Here is a 23,717-nt window from a genome sequence, read left to right as displayed (position 1 = left end):
TGTTTAGATTTAGAATAAATTAAAATTATGAAAATAATTATAATAACCGAAACCAATAGGTTATCCGTTAAACTACTCTATTGTATTGTATTTTAATAGTCTATTTAATAATTAACTCAATACTATTGACAACACTTATGTATATTATTGTTTAGTTTTGAAAAAATGTGGTTTTAATTATTTAATTAATTAACAATTAATTACTGGTTTAGTGTATTATAATTGGATTTACGTTTAGTTATATTTGATAGTATTTTGTAGTCAACAATCATTTTGTTTTAATTAATTGTTTCGATATTTAATTGTAGCCAAAATGTAAGTCAATTTATTTAATATAAACTTTTAATATCATATATGATATCTGATTAATACATTTATACTATAATTATTATACTGTAGTATAGGTTTTGAATTGATTGTAAAGATCACTGAAGACAACAACAACAACATTGATGTCAATGGGGAAGAATGACTCGTTTGATCGTTTCGGCGATGATTTGTGTCAACTATTGCTTCAATATCTGCCAATCGATGACAAACTGAGACTACAATCGGTGTCCAAACAGTGGTTGGCATTGATATTCAATACACAAACTGATCTCATATTTAATAATAAACTATTGAAAACAGTGTCTTTGAATACAAGTCGTGACAATAATTGGTTAATTAGATTGTTTGAAGTGATTGTCTCAAAGTGTCCAAACATTACTACAGTTAACATAAGATTAAGGTAAGGGTTTTGATCTATTATTTCTATTATTTTATTGATGAAAATAATTTTTATTATAAAATATTTTTTTTCTTATATATAATTCATACTATAGTTCAATACTTTCCGGTGCTGTTTATATTATCAACCGTTTAATCAATTTATTAATGAAAAACTGTCACCGATTGCGACACTTCTCAATTATATTCAATTACAACGATTTCTTGTTGGACGGCGGACTCTGGCCGGACATCTATGATATGTTTAAACTGTTTATCTGTCAATTTGGCCAACAATTGTTGACATTCAAGTTTGTTGGCTATAATAAGGAATTTAATAAACTATTATTTTATGAAGTGGTCGACAGTATACCTAACTTGAAAACACTTTATACCGGTTCTGTCCAATTAAATGATATATTCATTGGTAATAATAATAATATGTATTATTCGTTACCAAAATCGTTGCAATCATTGAATATAACACTGAATGTCTCGACAATGCCTTTGTTCCTTAATTTTTGCGAAATTTTTGGCCAACAATTGACATCATTGACGATAATGTTTGAACAATTGATGGTTGATTATGACAATGATGATGACGATTACGAAGAATGGCCCGATTGGAACAAATGGGATTTGAAACCATTATTAGCCGGTTTTGAACAAATGTCTCGATTAAAACAACTTAAATTTGAATTGATGTACGATTTGGACATTAATTTTATCGGCGATATATTTGAGACAATTGGCCGCAACTGTCGCCAACTTAAATCATTAGACTATCACTCGGAAAGTTCAACTATAGAAACAATTGGCCGTATGTTTACCGCAATCAACAAACATATATCACAACAATTGAGACGATTATCAGTGGTTTGTGTGGCTTATTGTGACAAACAATATATAGATATTTTAAAGACAAACAGTTTATTAAACCGATTGAACGGATTAACACATTTGACAATTCAATTAGAAAATGATAATCTAATCGATGATAAGTTTTTCCGTGACATTCATCTCAATCATCCGCGACTACAGTATATAAACTTTGACAGACTGTCCATTACTGAAGAGTCGATCCAAGCTATGGGACAGTTGGCACACCTGACGGATGTCAATCTCTGGTGGGTTTTTAAAAATCTGACAACAAGTGAATCATTTATTTACAATCATTTACTTAATGGTACTAAAGTTAAACACTTGTCTATTAATTACAATGATTTAACATTAGGTTATCAAGAATTTAAATTTGGAAAATATATTAATCCTATTAGAGATTGGGATTATAATTCATTATATTATGAATAGACTTATAATATAAAGTTAAAAATAATGTATATTTAAATTTATATTACAAATTGTAATTTACAATTAAATTGTTTACAAATTTATATCTATATAAAAATTTATATTACAATATACAGTATAGCAATAGTTTTATTATTACAAAAATATATATAATATAAAAAACTCGTTTTTGGATTAAAAAATAAAAGTTAATTTTGATATCTGTTTCAATGGATAAATGGAATGGAATAATTGTCACAAAAAATTTGAAAATAAATACAATCTTAAAATACATATATCGGCTGTACATCTAATGGTCAGACCGTTAAAATGTGATGTCGAGTATTGCGTGAAAACATTTTCGCAAAAATAGATTTATTTAGACATAAATTAATAATACATTTATCTAAAAAATGATTTTATGTGTTCAGTCAACGAATGTTAGAAAAGTTTTACAACAAATCATTGTTTACGACAACACATATCAAGCGATCATTCAATTGAAGCACAATTTAAATGTAATTACAATACATGTAACAAAAGTTTTTCATCAAAAAAAGGTGTCGATTATCACAAACAAAATGTTCATTAAATATATATTAATAAAAATAAAATAAATAGAAATTATAATAATTACATAATTATTTTATTGTAATGTTAATATTTATTTTTTATATAATATTAATTAAATCAGTTTTTTAGATTAATTTTATAAATTAATTGTGATTTCAGTTTTAATTAGTCAAGTTTGACCTTTGAATGTCTAAAAGAAAAAATAATAAAATTTATTACATTTAATGATTAGTTTGTTATTAAAATTAATAATTTATTTAAATAAAAAATCATAAGTAATATTTATTTATTTTAAATAAAAGCATTTATATTATTATTATTATTTGTTTTATTAATAAAATAAAATATAATTATTAATTAATATTTATTTTTTTAGTTTTCTTTATATATTTTATTTAATAGATTTATTATTACAATATTAATGTTACTTTTATTTTAGACAAATAGACGGCAATAATATTTTTTTAATATAAATTAAGTGATAATTTTATTATCAAATAAATATTAATATCATGTTTACTATTAATACGTTTATATGTAATATTAGATAAGTGTCATTCATATCATTCATATTATAGTGACTGTTATGATGACAATAACACACGTGTGGATAACAACAACACGCTATTCACGTGTTTTTGGCCTAAATGTCGGTATAAAACAAAAACTAAATCTAATTTAACTGAACATCAATTGAGTCATTCATCTGACAGGCAATTCAAATGTGATTTTAATGATTGTAATCAAACATTTGGTACTATAAGTGGTTTGAAATATCATAAAAATGCTAAACATCTAAATCTAAGTTTTGTTTGTGATTTCAATAATTGTCATAAAAAATATAATACAAAGCAAAACCTAATACTTCATAAATCTATTGTTCATTATAAAAGTCAATCATTTGTTTGTAATTATAATAATTGTGGCAAAAATTTCACAAATAAAGTAAATTTGAAAAGACATTTATTTTCAGTACATCTAAAACATAAACCGTTTAAATGTGATGTCGAGTATTGCAATCAAATATTTTCACGAAAATCTCTGTTAAATAAACATAATTTACAACATTTACGTAAAACTAGATTTATATGTTCAGTGAACGAGTGTTTGAAAAGTTTTACAACAAATCATTGTTTACGACAACACATATCAAGAGATCATTCAATTGAACCTAAATTCAAATGTGATTACATTAATTGTAATAAATGTTTTTCAACAAAATATGGTCTTAATTATCACAAACATTGTTTACATTAAATATATTAATACAATTTATTTGATTTTTAAGAAATATATTTTTATTAAAAAAAATAAATTATTAATTTTATTTAAATTATTAGATAATTATTAAAATTCATAATATACTGTAAATTAAAAACTTTTTAAATTTATTACTTATTTTATCTGCTTTTCCATTAATAAATAAATTATAACTATTCTAAAGTTTTTTATTTATTATTACAATATTTATGTTAAATTTAAAATTAAATAAATAGATAGCATTAATATATTATTATTGGTGAAAATGTTATAGCAATTAAACCAAACCTAAGTTTTAAAATGAAACCTTAATCTAGTATTTGTTGTTATTATTGTTTAGATTTATAGAATAGATTAAAATTATGAAAATAATTATAATAACCGAAACCAATAGGTTATCCGTTAAAACTACTCTATTGTATTGTATTTTAATAGTCTATTTAATAATTAACTCAATACTATTGACAACACTTATGTATTATTGTTTAGTTTTGAAAAAAAATGTTGTTTTAATTACTAAATTAATTAACAATTAATTACAATCAATTAGTGTATATTAAAATTGGATTAACTTTTAGTTATATTTGATAGTATTTTGTAGTTAACAATCATTTTGTTTTTATTAATTGTTTCGATATTTAATTGTATTGATTGCCATATATTTTGTATACAATTATAGCCAAAATGTAAGTCAATTAATTTAATATAAACTTTTAATATCATATATGATATGATATCTGATTAATACATTTATACTATAATTATTATACTGTAGTTTAGGTTTTGAATTGATTGTAAAGATCACTGAAGACAACAACATTGATGGCAATGGCGAAGAATGACTCGTTTGATCGCTTCGGCGATGATTTGGCGGAAATATTGCTTCAATATCTGCCAATCGATGATAAACTAAGATTTGAATCGGTGTCCAAACAGTGGCAGTCATTGATATTCAATACACAAACGGATCTCGTATTTGATAAAAAACTATTGAAAACAATGTCTTTGAATTCAAGTCGTGACAATAATTTGATAATTAGATTGTTTGAAATGATTGTCTCAAAGTGTCTAAACATTACTGAAGTTACCATAAGATATGGGTAAGGGTTTTGATTTATTATTATTAGTGATGAAAATAATTTTTATTATAAAATATTTTTCATATATATTATATATGATATCATAATTCATACAATAGTTCAATACATTCAGATGTTGATTATATGATGAGCCGTATTATCGATTTATTGATCAAAAACTGTCACCGATTGCAACACATTTCTATTAAACATAATTACGACGGCCACTGGTCAGTCATCTATCGTATGTTTGAACTGTTTATCTGGCAATTTGGCCGACAATTGTTGACATTCAAGATAGACGGCTATAATCATGAATTTAATAAACAATTATTTTATAAAGTGGTCGACAGTATGTCTAACTTGAAAACAGTGAATATCATTAGCTATAAAACTACTCTCCAATTAAATTATATATTAATTGATAATAATATGTGTAATTCGTTACCGAAATCATTGCAATCATTGAACATAAAACTGAATCAGTTGTCGATACCTTTGTTCACTAATTTTGCCGAAATTTTCGGCAAACAATTGACATCATTGGCGATAATGTTTCAACAATTGATGGTTGATTATGATTATAACTATGACGATGATGATGACTATGAATGGCCCAATTGGAACAAATTGGATCTGAAACCATTATTAGCCGGTTTTGAACAAATGCTTTAGTTTTAAACTAAAGTTTTATTTGCCGTATGATTTGACACCAACTTTATGGGCGATTTATTTTCGACAATTGGCCGCAACTGTCGACAACTTAAATCATTAGATTATCACTCAGAAAGTTCAACTATAGAAACAATTGGCCGTATGTTTACCACAATCAACAAACATATGTCCAAACAATTGAGACGATTATTAGTGGATTGTATATCTTATTGTGACAAACAATACATAGATATTTTAAAAACAAACAATTTATTAAACCGATTGACACATTTGACTATTCAATTAGATAATGATAATCTAATCGATGATAAGTTTTTCCGTGATATTCATGTCAATCACCCGCGACTACAGTATATAAACTTTGACAGACTGTCCATTACTGAAGAGTCGATCCAAGCTATGGGACAGTTGGCACACCTGACGGATGTCTATCTCTGTTGTCTCAATCGAAACAAACTTTTGACGACAAGTGAATCATTTATTTTTAATAATTTACTTATAGGTACTAATGTTAAACACTTGTATATTAAATACAATGATTTAACATTAGGTAATCAAGTATTTAGATGTGGAAAATATACTAATAATGATTATAATCCCATTAGTAATGTTAGTGATAGTGATTCAGATAACGAAAATAGTTATAATTATAATTTTAATGGTAATGGTTATGATGTTTATATTATTTGATATTAACGTTTGTCCATATAATTCAATTTTATAACAGATATTAAACTAAATTTTGTATTATTTAGTATATTGAAAATTTTCTATAATAATAATTTTTTAAAAATTCTAAATTATCCATTAATATTATTATATATAACAAAATACTATAAATATATATGTTTTTGGTTTTTGAGTTTTTGATAAAAAAACATAAAATTGCTAGATGAACTTTAAAATTTTAATAAAAAAAATTATTATTATTATTTAAAATAAATTTAAAATCATTTATTTACTAACTATTTAATTTTAGTCAACATTTATGCCAATCTTTGCCGATAATGTGTGAACTAAAATGAAATATCTGACATATTTTATGACAATCTATATAAAAAAATTAATTATATATTTTCAATAAAAAAACATAATAAGAAATTATTTTTTTATAGTAATTATTAATACACAAAAACTATAAGTTTGGCAGTCAAACAAATCAATGATTTAATAATATTAAATATATAACATAAATATATGAAATTTTCTAAAAATGTTGACTTATTTTGATCAATAAGTTTTCGGGTAATTGTTGTAAAATATAGATTAACTAGAAATCTAATTGTTTGAAATGTTTGAGTAAACATTAGTTTTATATTATGTATTGAACTTAAAAAAATTGACTTAAATAAAATATAATAATTTATTAGTATTAGTATTATTATTATTATTATTGTCAATAAAGCTTATTATTAATTATTACTATCTAATACAATATTAGTTCTAAATTTATAAGATAAATAATTAATTAATTACTAAATAATAAAAACATATACACGATTAGATTACTCTAACTGTAGAGTATATACTGTAGTAATTATATAAATTAGTTAAATGTAATATTAGTTAATAAAATAAACAATTGATTTAATTTACTTAACAAGATAGTATTATTATTATTAAAATATTAAAATTTTTTACCAATTGTGGACATTAACTACTAAAATAATATTTAAAATAATGAAATATTAAATATTGATAATAAAATATGCAGAAAAATCATTACATAATAAAATTATTTATAAAATTATAATATAACAAATATGTAGAAAATAAAACTATTTTTAAATATTTAATTAAAATATAACGTGTTTTTTATTATAATTTTTAAAGAATAATTTTCTAATATAGTAATTATTAATTTGATTAGAAATATATAATTAATTTTAATCTAATTTATATTTAGATATATAATAATAATTTATTATTATTTAATACATAATATAGTTTTTATATTGATGAATCAATTTAATTAAAATAATGTATGTAATAATAATAATTCAATATTCAAAATACAATTAATATAATAATTAAACCTAATGTACTTGAAATTATAATTATAAGTTTATAAAAATTACAAAAATTCAATAAATATTTATTTAAGTTAAATATATAATATTATTCATATAATTAACAAATAAATATGAAAATTAAACATTTGAATATATGTATATATGTACAGATATATGTATATAATTTTTTACAATTATTGTCCAGAAAATTAATATATAAAATATTTTTGTTGTTTTATTTTAACAGTACTACTAATAGTACAAGCAATTGAAAAGTAATGTTTGTAACTAATTTGATTGTAATGTTTTTGTACATATAATTCAATTGTTGAGATATATTTTATAAACATATTTTTGTATTATTTAAATGTGTTAAAAAAAATTCTATACATATAATAACTAAATGAAAATTATCTTAATATTATTATTTGATGATAATTTATATCAAACAAAATAACTAACAATAAAACAGGTTTTTGGATTAAAAATCAAAGTTATTTATGATATCAGTTTCAATGGACAGGTGTTTGTGTTTTGAATATATGATATAAAAGGCAAACACATTATATGTGCGATGAAAGTGATCGACATTTCTAACAATTATTTTGTGAAGACATTCAAACAAACAAGACATTTGAATATGAATTTAATTCAATTAATTAAATTGAAATCAACGGCAAATAGTTTGCAACAAATTAGTGATAAATTTCGTATAATATGTGAACAAATCAATTTTGATGTAAATATTTCAACAAATGATTGCAGTTTATTGAAAATTACTGATTATAGTGACTGTTATGATGACAACAACACGCTATTCACGTGTTTTTGGCTTAAATGTCGGTTTAAAGCAAAAACTAAATCTAATTTAACTGAACATCAATTGAGTCATTCATCTAACAGACAATTCAAATGTGATTTCAATGATTGTAATCAAACATTTGTTAGAATAAGTGGTTTGAAAAACCATAAAAATGTTAAACATCTAAATCTAACTTTTATTTGTGATGTCAATGATTGCCATAAAAGGTATAATAAAAATCATTACTTAAAGCTCCATAAATCTACTGTTCATTATAAAAGTCAAACATTTGTTTGTAATTATAATAATTGTGGCAAAAATTTTCCAAATAAAATAAATTTGAAAAGACATTTATTGTCAGTACATCTAAAACATAAACCGTTTAAATGTGATGTCGAGTATTGCAATCAAATATTTTCACGTAAATCTCAGTTAAATAAACATAATTTACAACATTTACGTAAAACTAGATTTATATGTTCAGTGAACGAGTGTTTGAAAAGTTTTACAACAAATCATTGTTTACGACAACACATATCAAGCGATCATTCAATTGAACCACAATTTAAATGTAATTACAATATATGTAACAAAAGTTTTTCATCAAAAAAAGGTGTCGATTATCACAAACAAAATGTTCATTAAATATATTAATAAAAATTATTTTATTGTAATAATGTTAATTTTTTTAAATAATTAATTAATTAAAACAGTGTTTTATAGATTATCTGTAAATCATAAAAATGTTAAACATCTAAATATAACTTTTATTTGTGATTTCAATGATTACCATAAAATGTATAATAATAATAAAGACTTCATAACTCCATAAATCTACTGTTCATTATAAAAGTCAAACATTTGTTTGTAATTATAATAATTGTGGCAAAAATTTTCCAAACAAAAAAAATTGAAAACACATTTATCGATTGTACATCAAAAAGACAAACCGTTTAAATGTGATGTCGAGTATTGCAATCAAATATTTTCACGTAAATCTCAGTTAAATAAACATAATTTACAACATTTACGTAAAACTAGATTTATATGTTCAGTGAACGAGTGTTTGAAAAGTTTTACAACAAATCGTTGTTTACGACAACACATATCAAGCGATCATTCAATTGAACCACAATTTAAATGTAATTACAATATATGTAACAAAAGTTTTTCATCAAAAAAAAGGTGTCGATTATCACAAACAAAATGTTCATTAAATATATTAATAAAAATTATTTTATTGTAATAATGTTAATTTTTTTAAATAATTAATTAATTAAAACAGTGTTTTATAGATTATCTGTAAATTGATTGTGATTTCAGTTTTAATAGTCAAGTTTGACCTTTCAATAAAAATATTAAAAATTATTACATTTAATGATTAGATTGTTATTAAAATTAATATTTTATTTATACAAAAAAATCATAATAAGTAATATGAGTTATATAGACATAAATTGAGTCATTCATCTGACAAGAAATTCAAATGTGATTTCAATGATTGTAATCAAACATTTGGTACTAAAAGAACTTTGAAATATCATAAAAATGTTAAACATCTAAATATAACTTTTATTTGTGATTTCAATGATTGCCATAAAATGTATAATAATAATAAAGACTTCATAACTCCATAAATCTACTGTTCATTATAAAAGTCAAACATTTGTTTGTAATTATAATAATTGTGGCAAAAATTTTCCAAACAAAAAAAATTGAAAACACATTTATCGATTGTACATCAAAAAGACAAACCGTTTAAATGTGATGTCGAGTATTGCAATCATATATTTTCACGAAAATATCAGTTAAATAGACATAATTTACAACAATTTACGTAAAACAAGATTTATATGTTCAGTAAACGAGTGTTTGAAAAGTTTTACAACAAATCATTGTTTACGACAACACATATCATGGGATCATTCAATTGAACCTAAATTCAAATGTAATCACAATATATGTAACAAAAGTTTTTCATCAAAACAAAGTCTCGATTATCACAAACTAAATGTTCATTAAATATATTAATAAAAATAAAATAAATAGAAATTATAATAATTAAATAATTATTTTATTGTAATATTAATGTTTATTTTCAACAAAATATGCTCTCAATTATCACAAACTTTGTTTACATTTTGTTTTTATTAATTGTTTCGGTATTTAATTGTATTGATTGCCATATATTTTGTATATAATTATAGCCAAAATGTAAGTCAATTTAATTTAGTATAAACTTTTAATGTCATATAATTAATAACATAATATTTTTTTTTTAATTTTCTTTATATATTTTATTTAATAGATTTATTATAACAATCTTAATGTTATTTTTATTTTAGACAAATAGACTGCAATAATGTTTTTTTTATATATTAAGTGATAATTTTTTATCAAATAAATATCATGTTTGCTATGTTTATATGTAATGTTAGATAAGTGTCATTCATATCATTTTGTTAGACAATTTCGAAAACCGAACCGCAATTAAATACAAAAAAAATATAATATTACACAGTAATTTTGGTTTTAATTATATAGATAAACAAAATGAAAAATCAAAATTATTTATAATTAATTTAATAAAAAAATTACTGAAAATAATTAAAAATGAAAATCTAAATAACAATTAATAAAATGCTAAAAACCGGGAACCGAGTCGTTATTGCGTTCAATAGTCTATTGTATTGTAAATTATTGCGTTAATTAGTAGTACTGTTGTTATGTATTGTTATTATTGTTTACAAATTAAGACATTTGTTTTGTTTGAAATTAATTATATTATTATTTTAACAATCATTAATATATTGTTTATGATATTTGATTAATACATTTATAATATAATTAAACTGTAGTTTAGGTTTTGAATTGATTGACACAAAAACAAGACTTATTGAAGACTTGATTGAATGAAAAGTTTAAAAATAACTGAAGACAATGACCACAACAACAGTTATGACAGCAAAGGACTCGTTTGATCGCTTCGGCGATGATTTGTGTCAACTATTGCTTCAATATCTGCCAATCGATGACAGACTAAGACTGGAATCGGTGTCCAAACAGTGGCAGACATTGATATTCAATACACAAACGGATCTCGAATTTGATTGGAAACTAGTGAAGAGTTTATCTTTGGATTCATTGACTGATAAACAAATAAATGGTTTGTTTGAATTTATTGTCAAAAATTGTCCAAACATTACAACACTAACAATACGTGATATCTATTTTTGGGAAAATTTGTTTGACTTATTGATTAAATACTGTTTACAATTGAGACACTTATATCTGATTCCTAATACAACTAATATTCAGTGGCAGATAATTGAAGATAAATTTGATCGTTTTTGTCGCCAATTTGGCCAACAGTTGATGACATTTAAGTTTCATAACTACTGTAAAAGCAACGAACAATTCTTTTATAAATGTATCGATTGTTTGCCAAATTTGAAGACATTGGACATAAAATATTGTGGTATTTCTGGTATTCAATTCACTGATATATTTACTGCCAATAAGTCATATGTTTTGCCAAAATCATTGCAATCAATGTCACTAACACTGGACAACATTACGGCCACATTGTTTCCTATGTTTGCCGACACTTATGGCCAACAATTGACATCTTTGGACATATTTATTAATTCTACGAATTATAATTTAGAAATTTATGAATCATTGATTACCGGTTTTCCACAAATGAAACAATTAAAACAATTGACGATTAAATTTAATAACGATTATATCGATAAGCTGTTATTGGCTACTATTGGCCGCAACTGTTGCCAACTGAAAGCGATTTACTTATCATCATCATTTGTAACGGTAGATATAATTGGTCTCATAATTAAGACAATCAATAAACATATGTCACCACAATTGAGACGATTATCATTGAAATGTTTTCATAGTTATTATCAGACAGATTTACTACTGACCAGCGGTTCGTTAAATCGATTGAACGGATTAACACATTTGACACTTTGGTTTAATGATTTCTCGATAATCGGTGACCAGTTTTTCCGTGATATTCATCGCAATCACCCGCGACTTCAATATATACACTGTAATAGAGTGGACATCACTGATGAGTCGATCGCCGCTTTGGGACAGTTGGCTCACCTGATGGATGTCGACCTCTGGTTACACAAACTGATTACAAGTGAATCCTATATTAAACAGCATTTACTTATCGATACAAAAGTTAAACACTTGTCTATTAAATAAATGGATTCAAAGGGTAAACAAGTGTTTAGTTGTGGCAAATATTTTGATGGCCATAATTAAGATAACTTTATTGATTAGATAGCAATTATATTGTCAGTTATTATTAAATAATTATAAGTTTTGTTAAAAAATTACTATTATGTAATTAATTAAGTCATGTATATATACAGTTATATTATTATTATTACTACTACTAAAACTCAAACTTATTATAACTGTTAAATCAAATTCAAACAAAAAAGTTGACTACAAATCTTTTTGTTAATTACAGGTAATTAGAAATTTTAAGTTATAATTATAAGTTAGATTTATAATTTTTGTAAAATTAAAATATAAAGTATTATTTTTTTAGTGCTAACGATTTAAATAATGTTTAACTTATTTGATTGTAACGTTTGTCCATATAATTCAATTTGATGACAGATATTAACTAAATTTTGTATTATTTACTATATTGAAAATTTTCTAAAATAATAATTTTAAAAATTCTAAAATCTAAAATTGAAATTCTGGATAAGTTATGGCACCGAAAGCTCCGACATTTAAACCGATTTTCTTATTACTATTTGTTTGTAATTATAATAATTGTGGCAAAGATTTCACAAATAAAATAAATTTGAAAAATCATTTATTATATGTACATCTAAAACATAAACCGTTTAAATGTGATGTCGAGTATTGCAATAAAATATTTTCACTAAAATAGTGAATTATTTCACTTAAATAAACATAATTTACAACATTTACGTAAAACAAGATTTATATGTTCAGTGAACAAGTGTTTGAAAAGTTTTACAACAAATCATTGTTTACGACAACACATAACAAGCGATCATCCAATTGAACCTTTATTCAAATGTGATTACATTAATTGTAATAAAAGTTTTACTACATTGAGAAATATTATTCGACACAAGCGTATTATTCATTTAAAAATAAAGCGATTTAAATGTGATGTCATCGGTTGTAACAAACAATTTGACTCAAAAACAGATTTTCTACGACATAATAATACACAGTGTATTACACACAATGGCATCAAATTATTTAAATGTGATGTCAATGATTGTAATAAAAGTTTGTCATCAAAACGTAGTCTTAATTATCACAAACATTGTTTACATTCAATATATTAATACAATTGATTTCATTTTAAGAAATATATTTTTATTAAAAAATAAATTTTTAATTTTATTTACATTATTAGATAATTATTAAAATTCATAATATACTGTAGTTTAGAAAATTTTTTAATCTGTTTTTTTTCATTAATAAATAAATTATAATTTTTCAAAAGTTTTTTATTTATTATTACAATATTTATATTAAATTTCAAATTAAATAAATAGATAGCATTAATGTATTATTATTTGGGAAAAAGTTTGTTAGAGAGGTTTTATTCATAACATTTATTTTTTTATAGCAATTAAACCAAACCTAAATTTAAAAATGAAACCATAATCTAGTATTTGTTGTTATTATTGTTTAGATTTAGAATAAATTAAAATTATGAAAATAATTATAATAACCGAAACAAATAGATTATCCGTTAAACTAATCTAATGTATTGTATTTTAATAGACTATTTAATAATTAACTCAATACTATTGACAACACTTATGTATTATTGTTTAGTTTTGAAAAAATGTGGTTTTAATTAACAATTAATTACTGGTTTAGTGTATATTAAAATTTGATTAACTTTTAGTTATACTGTATTTCATATGATTGTAATTAACAATCATTTTGTTTTTTATAAATTGTTTCGATAATTAATTGTATTGATTGCCATATATTTTGTATACAATTATAGCCAAAATGTAAGTCAATTTAATTTAGTATAAATTTTTAATATCATATATGATATGATATTTGATTAACACATTTATATTATAATTATTATACAGTAGTTTATTGTTGATTCACTTGATTGTAAAGATCACTGAAGACGACGATAACAACAACAACATTGATGTCAATGGCGAAGAAGGACTCGTTTGATCGCTTCGGCGATGATTTGTGTCAACTATTGCTGACATATCTAGCAATCGATGACAGACTAACACTGGAATCGGTGTCCAAACAGTGGCAGTCATTGATATTCAATACACAAACGGATCTGATATTTGATGCAAAACTATTGAAAACAATGTCTTTGAATTCAAAGCGTAACAGTTATCAGATAATTAAGTTGTTTAATATGATTGTCTCAAAGTGTCCAAACATTACTGCAGTTTACATAAGTAATGGGTAAGAGTATTGAATTATTATTTTATTAATGAAAATAATTTTTATTATAAAATATTTTTCGTATATCTATTATATTATATATCATTAGTTCATACTATAGTACAAAACTTTTCGGTGCTATTTATATGATAAGCCGTTTAATCGATTTATTAATCAAAAACTGTCACCGATTGCGACACTTCTCTATTATATTTAATTACAACAATTTCTGGTCGGACGGCCATCTCTGGCCGCACATCTATCCATTGTTTGAACGATTTTTCTGTCATTTTGGCCGACAATTGTTGACATTCAAGTTTGTTGGCTATAATAAAGAATTTAAGAAACTATTATTTTATAAAGTGGTCGACAGTATAACTAACTTGAAAACACTATATACCGGTACTGACCAATTAAATGACATATTAATTGATAATAATAATATGTATTATTCGTTCCCGAAATCGTTGCAATCATTGAATATATCACTGAATGTCTCGACAATGCCTTTGTTCGCTAATTTTGGCGAAATATTTGGCCAACAATTGACATCATTGACGATAATGTTTGAACAATTGATCATAAATGAGGACTTTGAGGATGAATGGCCCGATTGGATCAAATGGGATCTCAAGTCATTATTAGATGGTTTTGAACAAATGTCGCGATTAAAACAACTCAAATTTCAAATGACATACGATTTTGGCACCAAATTTATCGGCGATATATTTTCGACATTTGGCCGCAACTGTCGCCAACTTAAAGCATTAGATTATCATTCAGAAAGTTCAGGTTTAGAAACAATTGGCCGTATGTTTACCGAAATCAACAAACATATGTCCAAACAATTGAGACGATTATCAGTGGTTAGTACGTCTTATTGTGACAAACAATACAGAGATCTTTTAAAGACAAACAGTTTATTAAACCGATTGCACAGATTGACACATTTGACAATTCAATTAGAAAATGATAATTTAATCGATGATAAGTTTTTCCGTGATATTCATCTCAATCACCCGCGACTACAGTTTATAAACTTTGACAGTCTGTCCATTACTGATAAGTCGATCCAAGCTATGGGACAGTTGGCACATCTGACGGATGTCTATCTCAGGTGTGATTTAAAAAAGATGACAATAAATGAATCATTTATTTCCAATCATTTACTTAATGGTAATAAAGTTAAACACTTGTCTATTGATTGCAGTGATAGGCGATTAGGTTCTCAAGAATTTAAATTTGGAAAATATATTAATCCTATTAGAGATTGGGATTATAATTCATTATATTATGAATAGACTTAAAAATTAAAGTTAAAAATAATGTTTATTTAAATTTATATTACAATTAACTAATTTACATGAATTTATATCTATATAAAAAATTTCTATTACAATATTATACAGTATAGCGATTGTTTTATTTTTACAAAAATATCTAATATGAAAAACTGGTTTTTTGGATTAAATAATAAAAAGTTAATTTTTCATATCTGTTTCAATAGACAGGTGTGTGGTTGAATGTATTATATAAATGTAAAACACATTATATGTGCAATAAAAATGATCGCCATTTCAAACAATTATTGTGTGAAGACATTTAAATAACACATTTGAATATGAATTTAATTCAATTAATTCAATTGAAATCAACGGCAAATAGTTTGCATCAAATTAGTGATAAATGTGTGAACAATTAAAATAATTAATTATTAATTAATAATTAAAAAAATAAGAGCTTTGAAATATCTTAAAAATATTAAACATTTAAATCTAACTTTTATTTGTGATGTCAATGATTGCCATAAAAGTTATAATAGAAATCAAGACCTAAAACTCCATAAATTTACTGTTCATTATAAAAGATTTGTTTGTAATTATAATAATTGTGGCAAAAATTTCACAATTAAATTAAATTTGAAAAGACATTTATTGGCTGTACATCAAAAAGACAAACCGTTTAAATGTGATGTCGAGTATTGTGAGCAAACATTTTCAACAAAATTTCAATTAATTTCACATAATTTACAACATTTACGAGAAAATAAATTTATTTGTTCAGTAAACGAGTGTTTGAAAAGTTTTACAACAAATCATTGTTTACGACAAAACATATCACGCGACCATTCAATTGAACCGAAATTCAAATGTGATTACAATAATTGTAATAAACGTTTTACTAAATTAAGAAATATTATTCGACATAAACGTAGTGTGCATTTAAAAATAAAGACATTTAAATGTGATGTCAACGGCTGTAATAAACGTTTTGCCTTAAAATTTGATTTTCTACGACATAATAATACTCATAAAGGCGTATTCAAGTTATTTATATGTGATGTCAATGATTGTAATAAATGTTTGACATCAAAACAAAGTCTCAATTATCACAAACAAATATTTCATTCAAAATTTTAATTTTTTCTATATTTATAAATTTTTTTATAAATTATTCAATTTAAATATAATCCTTCAATTGATTTTGTAATAAATATAAAATTAAAATGTAAATTAATAATTAATTAATTGGGCATAAAATATTGTTTGGACTAAAATGTTTAATGATTTATCAATTAAAATATAATTTTACTTATAAATTGTTTTTTATATATAATATATTGTATTTATATTATATCTATATCATATTTAAATATTAATTTTATTTTTAATTAGATGGCATTAATGTATTGTATAATAATAAAAACTTGAACCGAGATATTAAAACCCGGTTTCTGTACTCTAGTCTAGTGTTTAATGATTTCATATGAATTACAAATTATTGCGTCAATTGTTTACACAAACAGTACTTATTGTGAAAACATATGTTTTGTTTATTAAATGTTAAATTGTTTTAATAATTATTGTTATTAATATTAATTTTTATTAATAGTAACAGTAATTATTTTACAATAAATATATAATTAATTAATATATTTAATTCAATTTATTCAAAAATAAATACTGTGTTTTGTTTGGTTTGTATTGATTGTCATATATTTTGTACACAATTATAGTCTAAATGTAAGTCAATTTTAGTAATTTATTAATTTATTAATTAATATATAGTTAATTAAAAAAAATATATTATATTTAAAATCTAATTAACATATTTATACTATAATTAAATTATAATTTAGATTTTAATTGATTGTGAAGATCACTGAAGTCTGGTTTGTATTAATTGCCATATATTTTGTACACAATTATAGCCAAAATATAAGTAAATTTAGTTAATTAATATATCAAACAAAATATTAATTATAACTTTTAATATCATATATGATATCTGATTAACACATTTATAGTATAATTATATTTAGGCTATAGTTTAGGTTTTATTTGATTGAAACAAAAAACTTTGAAAAACAAGACTTACTGATGATAATAAAAATAAAATTAATAAATAGTTAACAATTGATTGTCAATTGATTTTATATACAATTATATCCAAAATGTAAGTCTATTTAGTTATTAATTATAATTAATATATTGTTTATGATATTTGAGTAATAAATTTATACTATAATTAAACTGTAGTTTAAGTTTTGAATTGATTGACACAAATAAAAAAGTTTTATACAAAAACAAGACTTACTGAAGACTTGATTGAATTAATGAAAAGTTAAGATCACTGAAGACAATGACCACAACAACAGTGATGACAGCAAATGACTCGTTTGATCGCTTCGGCGATGATTTGGCGGAACTATTGCTTCAATATCTGCCAATCGATGACAAACTAAGACTGGAATCGGTGTCCAAACAGTGGCAGTCATTGATATTCACAACACAAACGGATCTCGTATTTGATGCAAAACTATTAAAAAGATTATCTTTGGACTCAATGCGTGACTATTATAAGACTTTAGAATTTTTCCAATTGATTGTCCGGAAGTGTCCGAACATTACCGCAATTATCATAAGTAAAGTCTATTTATTGGATCGTTTTCTTGATTTATTGATGATATACTGTCACCGATTGCGACACTTAAGTGTTAGACTTGATTACGACGGCCACTGGTCGATCATCGACCGTACGTTTGAACTGTTTTTTCGGCAATTTGGCCAACAATTGCTGACATTCAAGTTTAACGGTTATAATATTGCTATTAATAAACAATTGTTTTACGAAGTGGTCGACGGTATGCCTAACCTGAAGACAGTGGACATTACTTATAAAAACAACAAAAGCACTGTTCAATTGAATGACATAATCATCGGTAATATGTGCTATCATTTGCCGAAATCGTTACAATCGTTGAACATAAAACTTGACGACTCATCGGTACCGTTGTTTGAAAGTTTTGCCGATATTTTTGGCCAACAATTAAGATCATTAGCAATAGTGTCCGAAACTAACTTAACTAATGATTTAACCATTAAATACAAGTCATTGATTGGAGGATTAGCACAGATGTCGCGATTAAAAAAATTAAAAATTGTTTTATTTAAAGATTTAGTCAAAGAATTTATCGGCGATTTATTTTCAACTATTGGCCGCAACTGTCGACAACTTAAATCATTAGATTTTATTGTAAAAATTTCAAATATATTTACAATTCATTATATTTTTGACGCAATCAACAAACATATGTCTAAACAATTGAGACGTTTATTAGTGAATTGTTTGCCTAATTATGCCGAAGAGGATGTACTGTACACTCATTTTCAACTGACCAGCGATTTGTTAAACCGATTGAACGGATTGACACATTTGACACTATATTTTAATAATATTTGTATACAATCGGTAACCAATTTTTTGGTGATATCCATCGCAATCATCCGCGACTACAGTCTATACACTGCGACAGTGTGTCTATTACTGACAAATCGGTTGCTTCTATGGGACAGTTGGCACAACTGAGGGATGTTATACTACGGTTTGAACCAAACAAACTGATAACAAATAAATCATTAATTAGACAACATTTACTAATTAATACTAAAGTTATATATCTGTATATTTCGGATTCAAAACATGTTTATAGATTTAAGGATTCAAAATACATTAGATTTAGACAATGTGTGAAACACAAGAATATGTGATTTAAAAAAAAGACAAACACATTATATGTGCGATGAAAGTCATCGACATTTCAGACAATTATTATTGTGTGAAGACATTCAAACAAACAACACATTTGAATATGAATTTAATTCAATTGAAATCAACGGCAAATAATTAGTGATAAATTTCTTGAAATATGTGAACAATTAAAATGTGAAGAAAATATTACTACAAATGATTGCAATTCATTAAAAATTATCGATAACTACTGTTTTGATGACTACAACACACGTTTGGATAATAAGTTATTAATTAATAACATAAGATTTACCCGTAATTTTAGTTTATTTTGTTGTAAAGTTAATAAGTTTTTTAAAAAATAAATAAATCTAAAATATTAATTAAAACAAAATAAACTGTTTTTTTTGGTGTTAAATTTAATTTTTTGTTATATTACTAAAATAATAATTATTTATTTTTTAAAAAATTTTATTTAATAAATTTAATGTTACTTTTTATTAGACAAATAGATGGCATTAATGTTTGTATATTATGTTTGCTGTATATACAGAACTTAAGCATATATTCCAATCAACTGAACAACACTGAGCCTTGGTGTTTATGTACAGTTAAACCCATTAACAAATAAATAAAGTAAAAAATAATTTTAAAAATTAAAATATACAATACTAAGCAACAAAAATATTTTAAAAGTAAACAAACATTTAAATATATAACTATATAGTATTAACTAAATATATAATATAAATTTTTTTATTATTATTATGAATTAAAGTGAATCATTTGCTTTACTAGACTTTATTGTAATAATATGTAATTCATAGCATATTTAGTGCTTTACACCAACGTATTTGTATTATTAATACTAATCAGACGTTGGATGGGATATACGCTTAAGTACTGTAGAATATATATTAGATGATTGTAATTCATAGAATTAATTGTATATTAATTGAACCGAACCGCTGCCGAAAAAAAATAAATTTTTATTGTAAAAAGTAATCTAAAGTTTTTTAATATAATCAAACAAACAAAAATCTTAAAATTATATATAATTAATTTAATAATAAATTTATTGTAAATAAATTTTAACTTAATTTAAATTACAATAATAATAATAAAACGTTAAAACCCGAGAACTGAGTCATTACCCGTTCACTAGTCTATTGTATTGATATATGTATTGTTGTTATTGAATTAGTCATTTGTTTTGTTTTTTAATTAATTAATAATTAAATTAAACATTAATTATAGTATTATTTTAACAATCATATTGTTTACATGATTGCTATATTTTTCTTTATTAATTAATTAATAATAAAAATAAAATTAATAAATAATTAACAATTGTTTGCCATATATTTTGTACACAATTATAGCCATAAAATGTAAGTCTATTTTGTTATAAATTAATTAATATATTGTTTATGATATTTGATTAATACATTTATACTATAATTAAACTGTAGTTTAGGTTTTGAATTGATTGACACAAATAAAGTTTTATACAAAAACAAGATTTATTGAAGAATTGATTGGATTAATGAAAAGTTAAGATCACTGAAGACAATGACCACAACAACAACATCAGCGAAGAAGGACTCGTTTGATCGCTTCGGCGATGATTTGGCGGAACTATTGCTTCAATATCTGCCAATCGATGACAAACTAAGACTACAATCGGTGTCCAAACAGTGGCTGACATTGATATTGAATACACAAACTGATCTCGTATTTGATGAAAAACAATTGAAGAGATTATCTTTGGGTTCATTGACTGATAAACAAATGAATGGTTTGTTTGAATTGGTTGTCAAAAATTGTCCAAACATTACAACACTAACTATAAGTGACTATTTTTGGGAAAATTTGATTGATTTATTGTTTAAATACTGTTCACAATTGAGACACATATATATGAATCTTAATATTACTTATATTCAGTGGCAGATCATTGGCGACAAATTTGATGTTTTTTGTCGCCATTTTGGCCAACAGTTGATTACATTTAACTTTGACAGCAACTGTGAATACAACGAACAGTTGTTTTATAAATATATCGATTGTTTGCCAAATTTGAAGACAATTGACATCAGATATTCTGGTACTTCTAGTATTCAATTGTATGATATATTTAATAATATTTTGCCAAAATCATTGCAATCAATGTCACTAACAATGGACAGCATTACGGCTACATTGTTTTCTAAGTTTGCCGACACTTATGGCCAACAATTGACATCATTGAACTTATTTATTAATATTATGATTTATGATAAAGATATTTATCAACCATTGATTACCGGTTTTTCACAAATGAAACAATTAAGACAATTGACGATTACATTGGATTACAAAACTGACAGAGATTTTATCGATAAGCTGTTGGCCACTATTGGCCTAAACTGTCGCCAAATGAAAAGGTTTTACTATTCATCACTCATATTAAGAATAGAAACAATTGGTCTCATAATTAGCTCAATCAACAAACAAATGTCACCACAATTGAGACGATTATCACTGAAGTGTTATCATAATTATGATGACACAGATTTACTACTGACCAGCGGTTCGTTAAATCGATTGAACCGATTAACACATTTGATACTTTGGTTTAATAATTTATCGATAATCGGTGAACAGTTTTTCTGTGATATTCATCGTAATCACCCGCGACTTCAATATATTAAATGTAGCGAAGTGTCCATCACTGAGAAGTCGATCGCCGCTTTGGGACAGTTGGCACACCTGATGGATGTCGACATCCGGTCAAACAAACTGATGACAATTGAATCCTATATTAAACAGCATTTACTTATCGATACAAAAGTTAAACACTTGTCTATTAAATACATGGATTCAATGGGTGAACAAGTGTTTAGTTGTGGCAAATATTTTGATGGACATAATTAAGATAACTTTATTGATTAGATAGCAATTATATTGTCAGTTATTATTAAATTTTAAACCGAAAAAATTAAATTTTTATTATGAAAAGTTTTTTAATATATCAAACAAAAAATTATTTATAATTAATTCAATAAAATATTTACTGAAAATATTTTTTAACTTAATCTAAAGTACAATAATAATAATAAAGTACCGGTAATATATAATAGATAGATAAGTGTAATTCATAGCATTAATTGAACCGAACCGTTGCGAAAAAAATAAATTTTTATATTAAAAAGTTTTTTTTAATATAATCAAACAAACAAAAAACAAAAAATTATTTATAATTAATTCAATAAAAAATTTACTGAAAATAATTTTTAATTTATTCTAATTATTATTATTAATAAAGTGTTAAAATCCGGGAACCGAGTCATTACCCGTTCACTAGTCTATTGTATTGTTATACATATTGTATGTATTGTTGTTATTGTTTAAAAAATTATAGACAAAACAAATTACTTTTAATATTATTTTACTATTAATAATAATAATTATTTAATGTTATAATTTTAACAATCATTTTGTTTACTTAATTATTACAATATTTTTAATTAATAAATAATAAAAATAAAATTAATAAGTAGTTAATAAGTAATTGTTTTTTTTTGTGTATTGATTGTCATATATTTCAATAAAATATGCAGAAATATCATTATATATAAATATTATTTATAATTTATATTATTTATAAAATTATAATAATAACAAATATGTAGAAAAAAAAAACTATTTTTAAATATTTAATTAAAATATAACGTATGTTTTATTATCATTTTTTAAAGAATATTATTAATATAGTAATTATTAATTTGATTAGTAATAAATAATTAATTTTAATCTAATTTATATTTAGATAGTAAATATTAATAT

General features: G+C 23.6%; 1 protein-coding gene across 1 annotated transcript; it reads left to right on the top strand.

Annotated features, from left to right (window-relative positions):
* The first annotated feature begins 277 nt into the window (after positions 1-277).
* On the top strand, positions 278-1,085 carry LOC128954396 (uncharacterized). The gene is made up of 4 exons (XM_054299972.1): positions 278-315; positions 400-730; positions 825-1,019; positions 1,067-1,085. Exons 2-4 carry the CDS (start codon positions 453-455, stop codon positions 1,083-1,085), a joined length of 492 nt encoding a protein of 163 aa, XP_054155947.1. The 5' UTR covers positions 278-315; positions 400-452.
* Positions 1,086-23,717: the final 22,632 nt, after the last annotated feature.

Source organism: Oppia nitens, unplaced genomic scaffold (assembly GCF_028296485.1).
Source record: "Oppia nitens isolate AA-2021 unplaced genomic scaffold, nextdenovo-longstitch-racon4-pilon3 scaffold27_pilon_pilon_pilon, whole genome shotgun sequence".
Taxonomy (NCBI): domain Eukaryota; kingdom Metazoa; phylum Arthropoda; class Arachnida; order Sarcoptiformes; family Oppiidae; genus Oppia; species Oppia nitens.
This window is presented reverse-complemented; position numbering and strand designations above follow the sequence as displayed.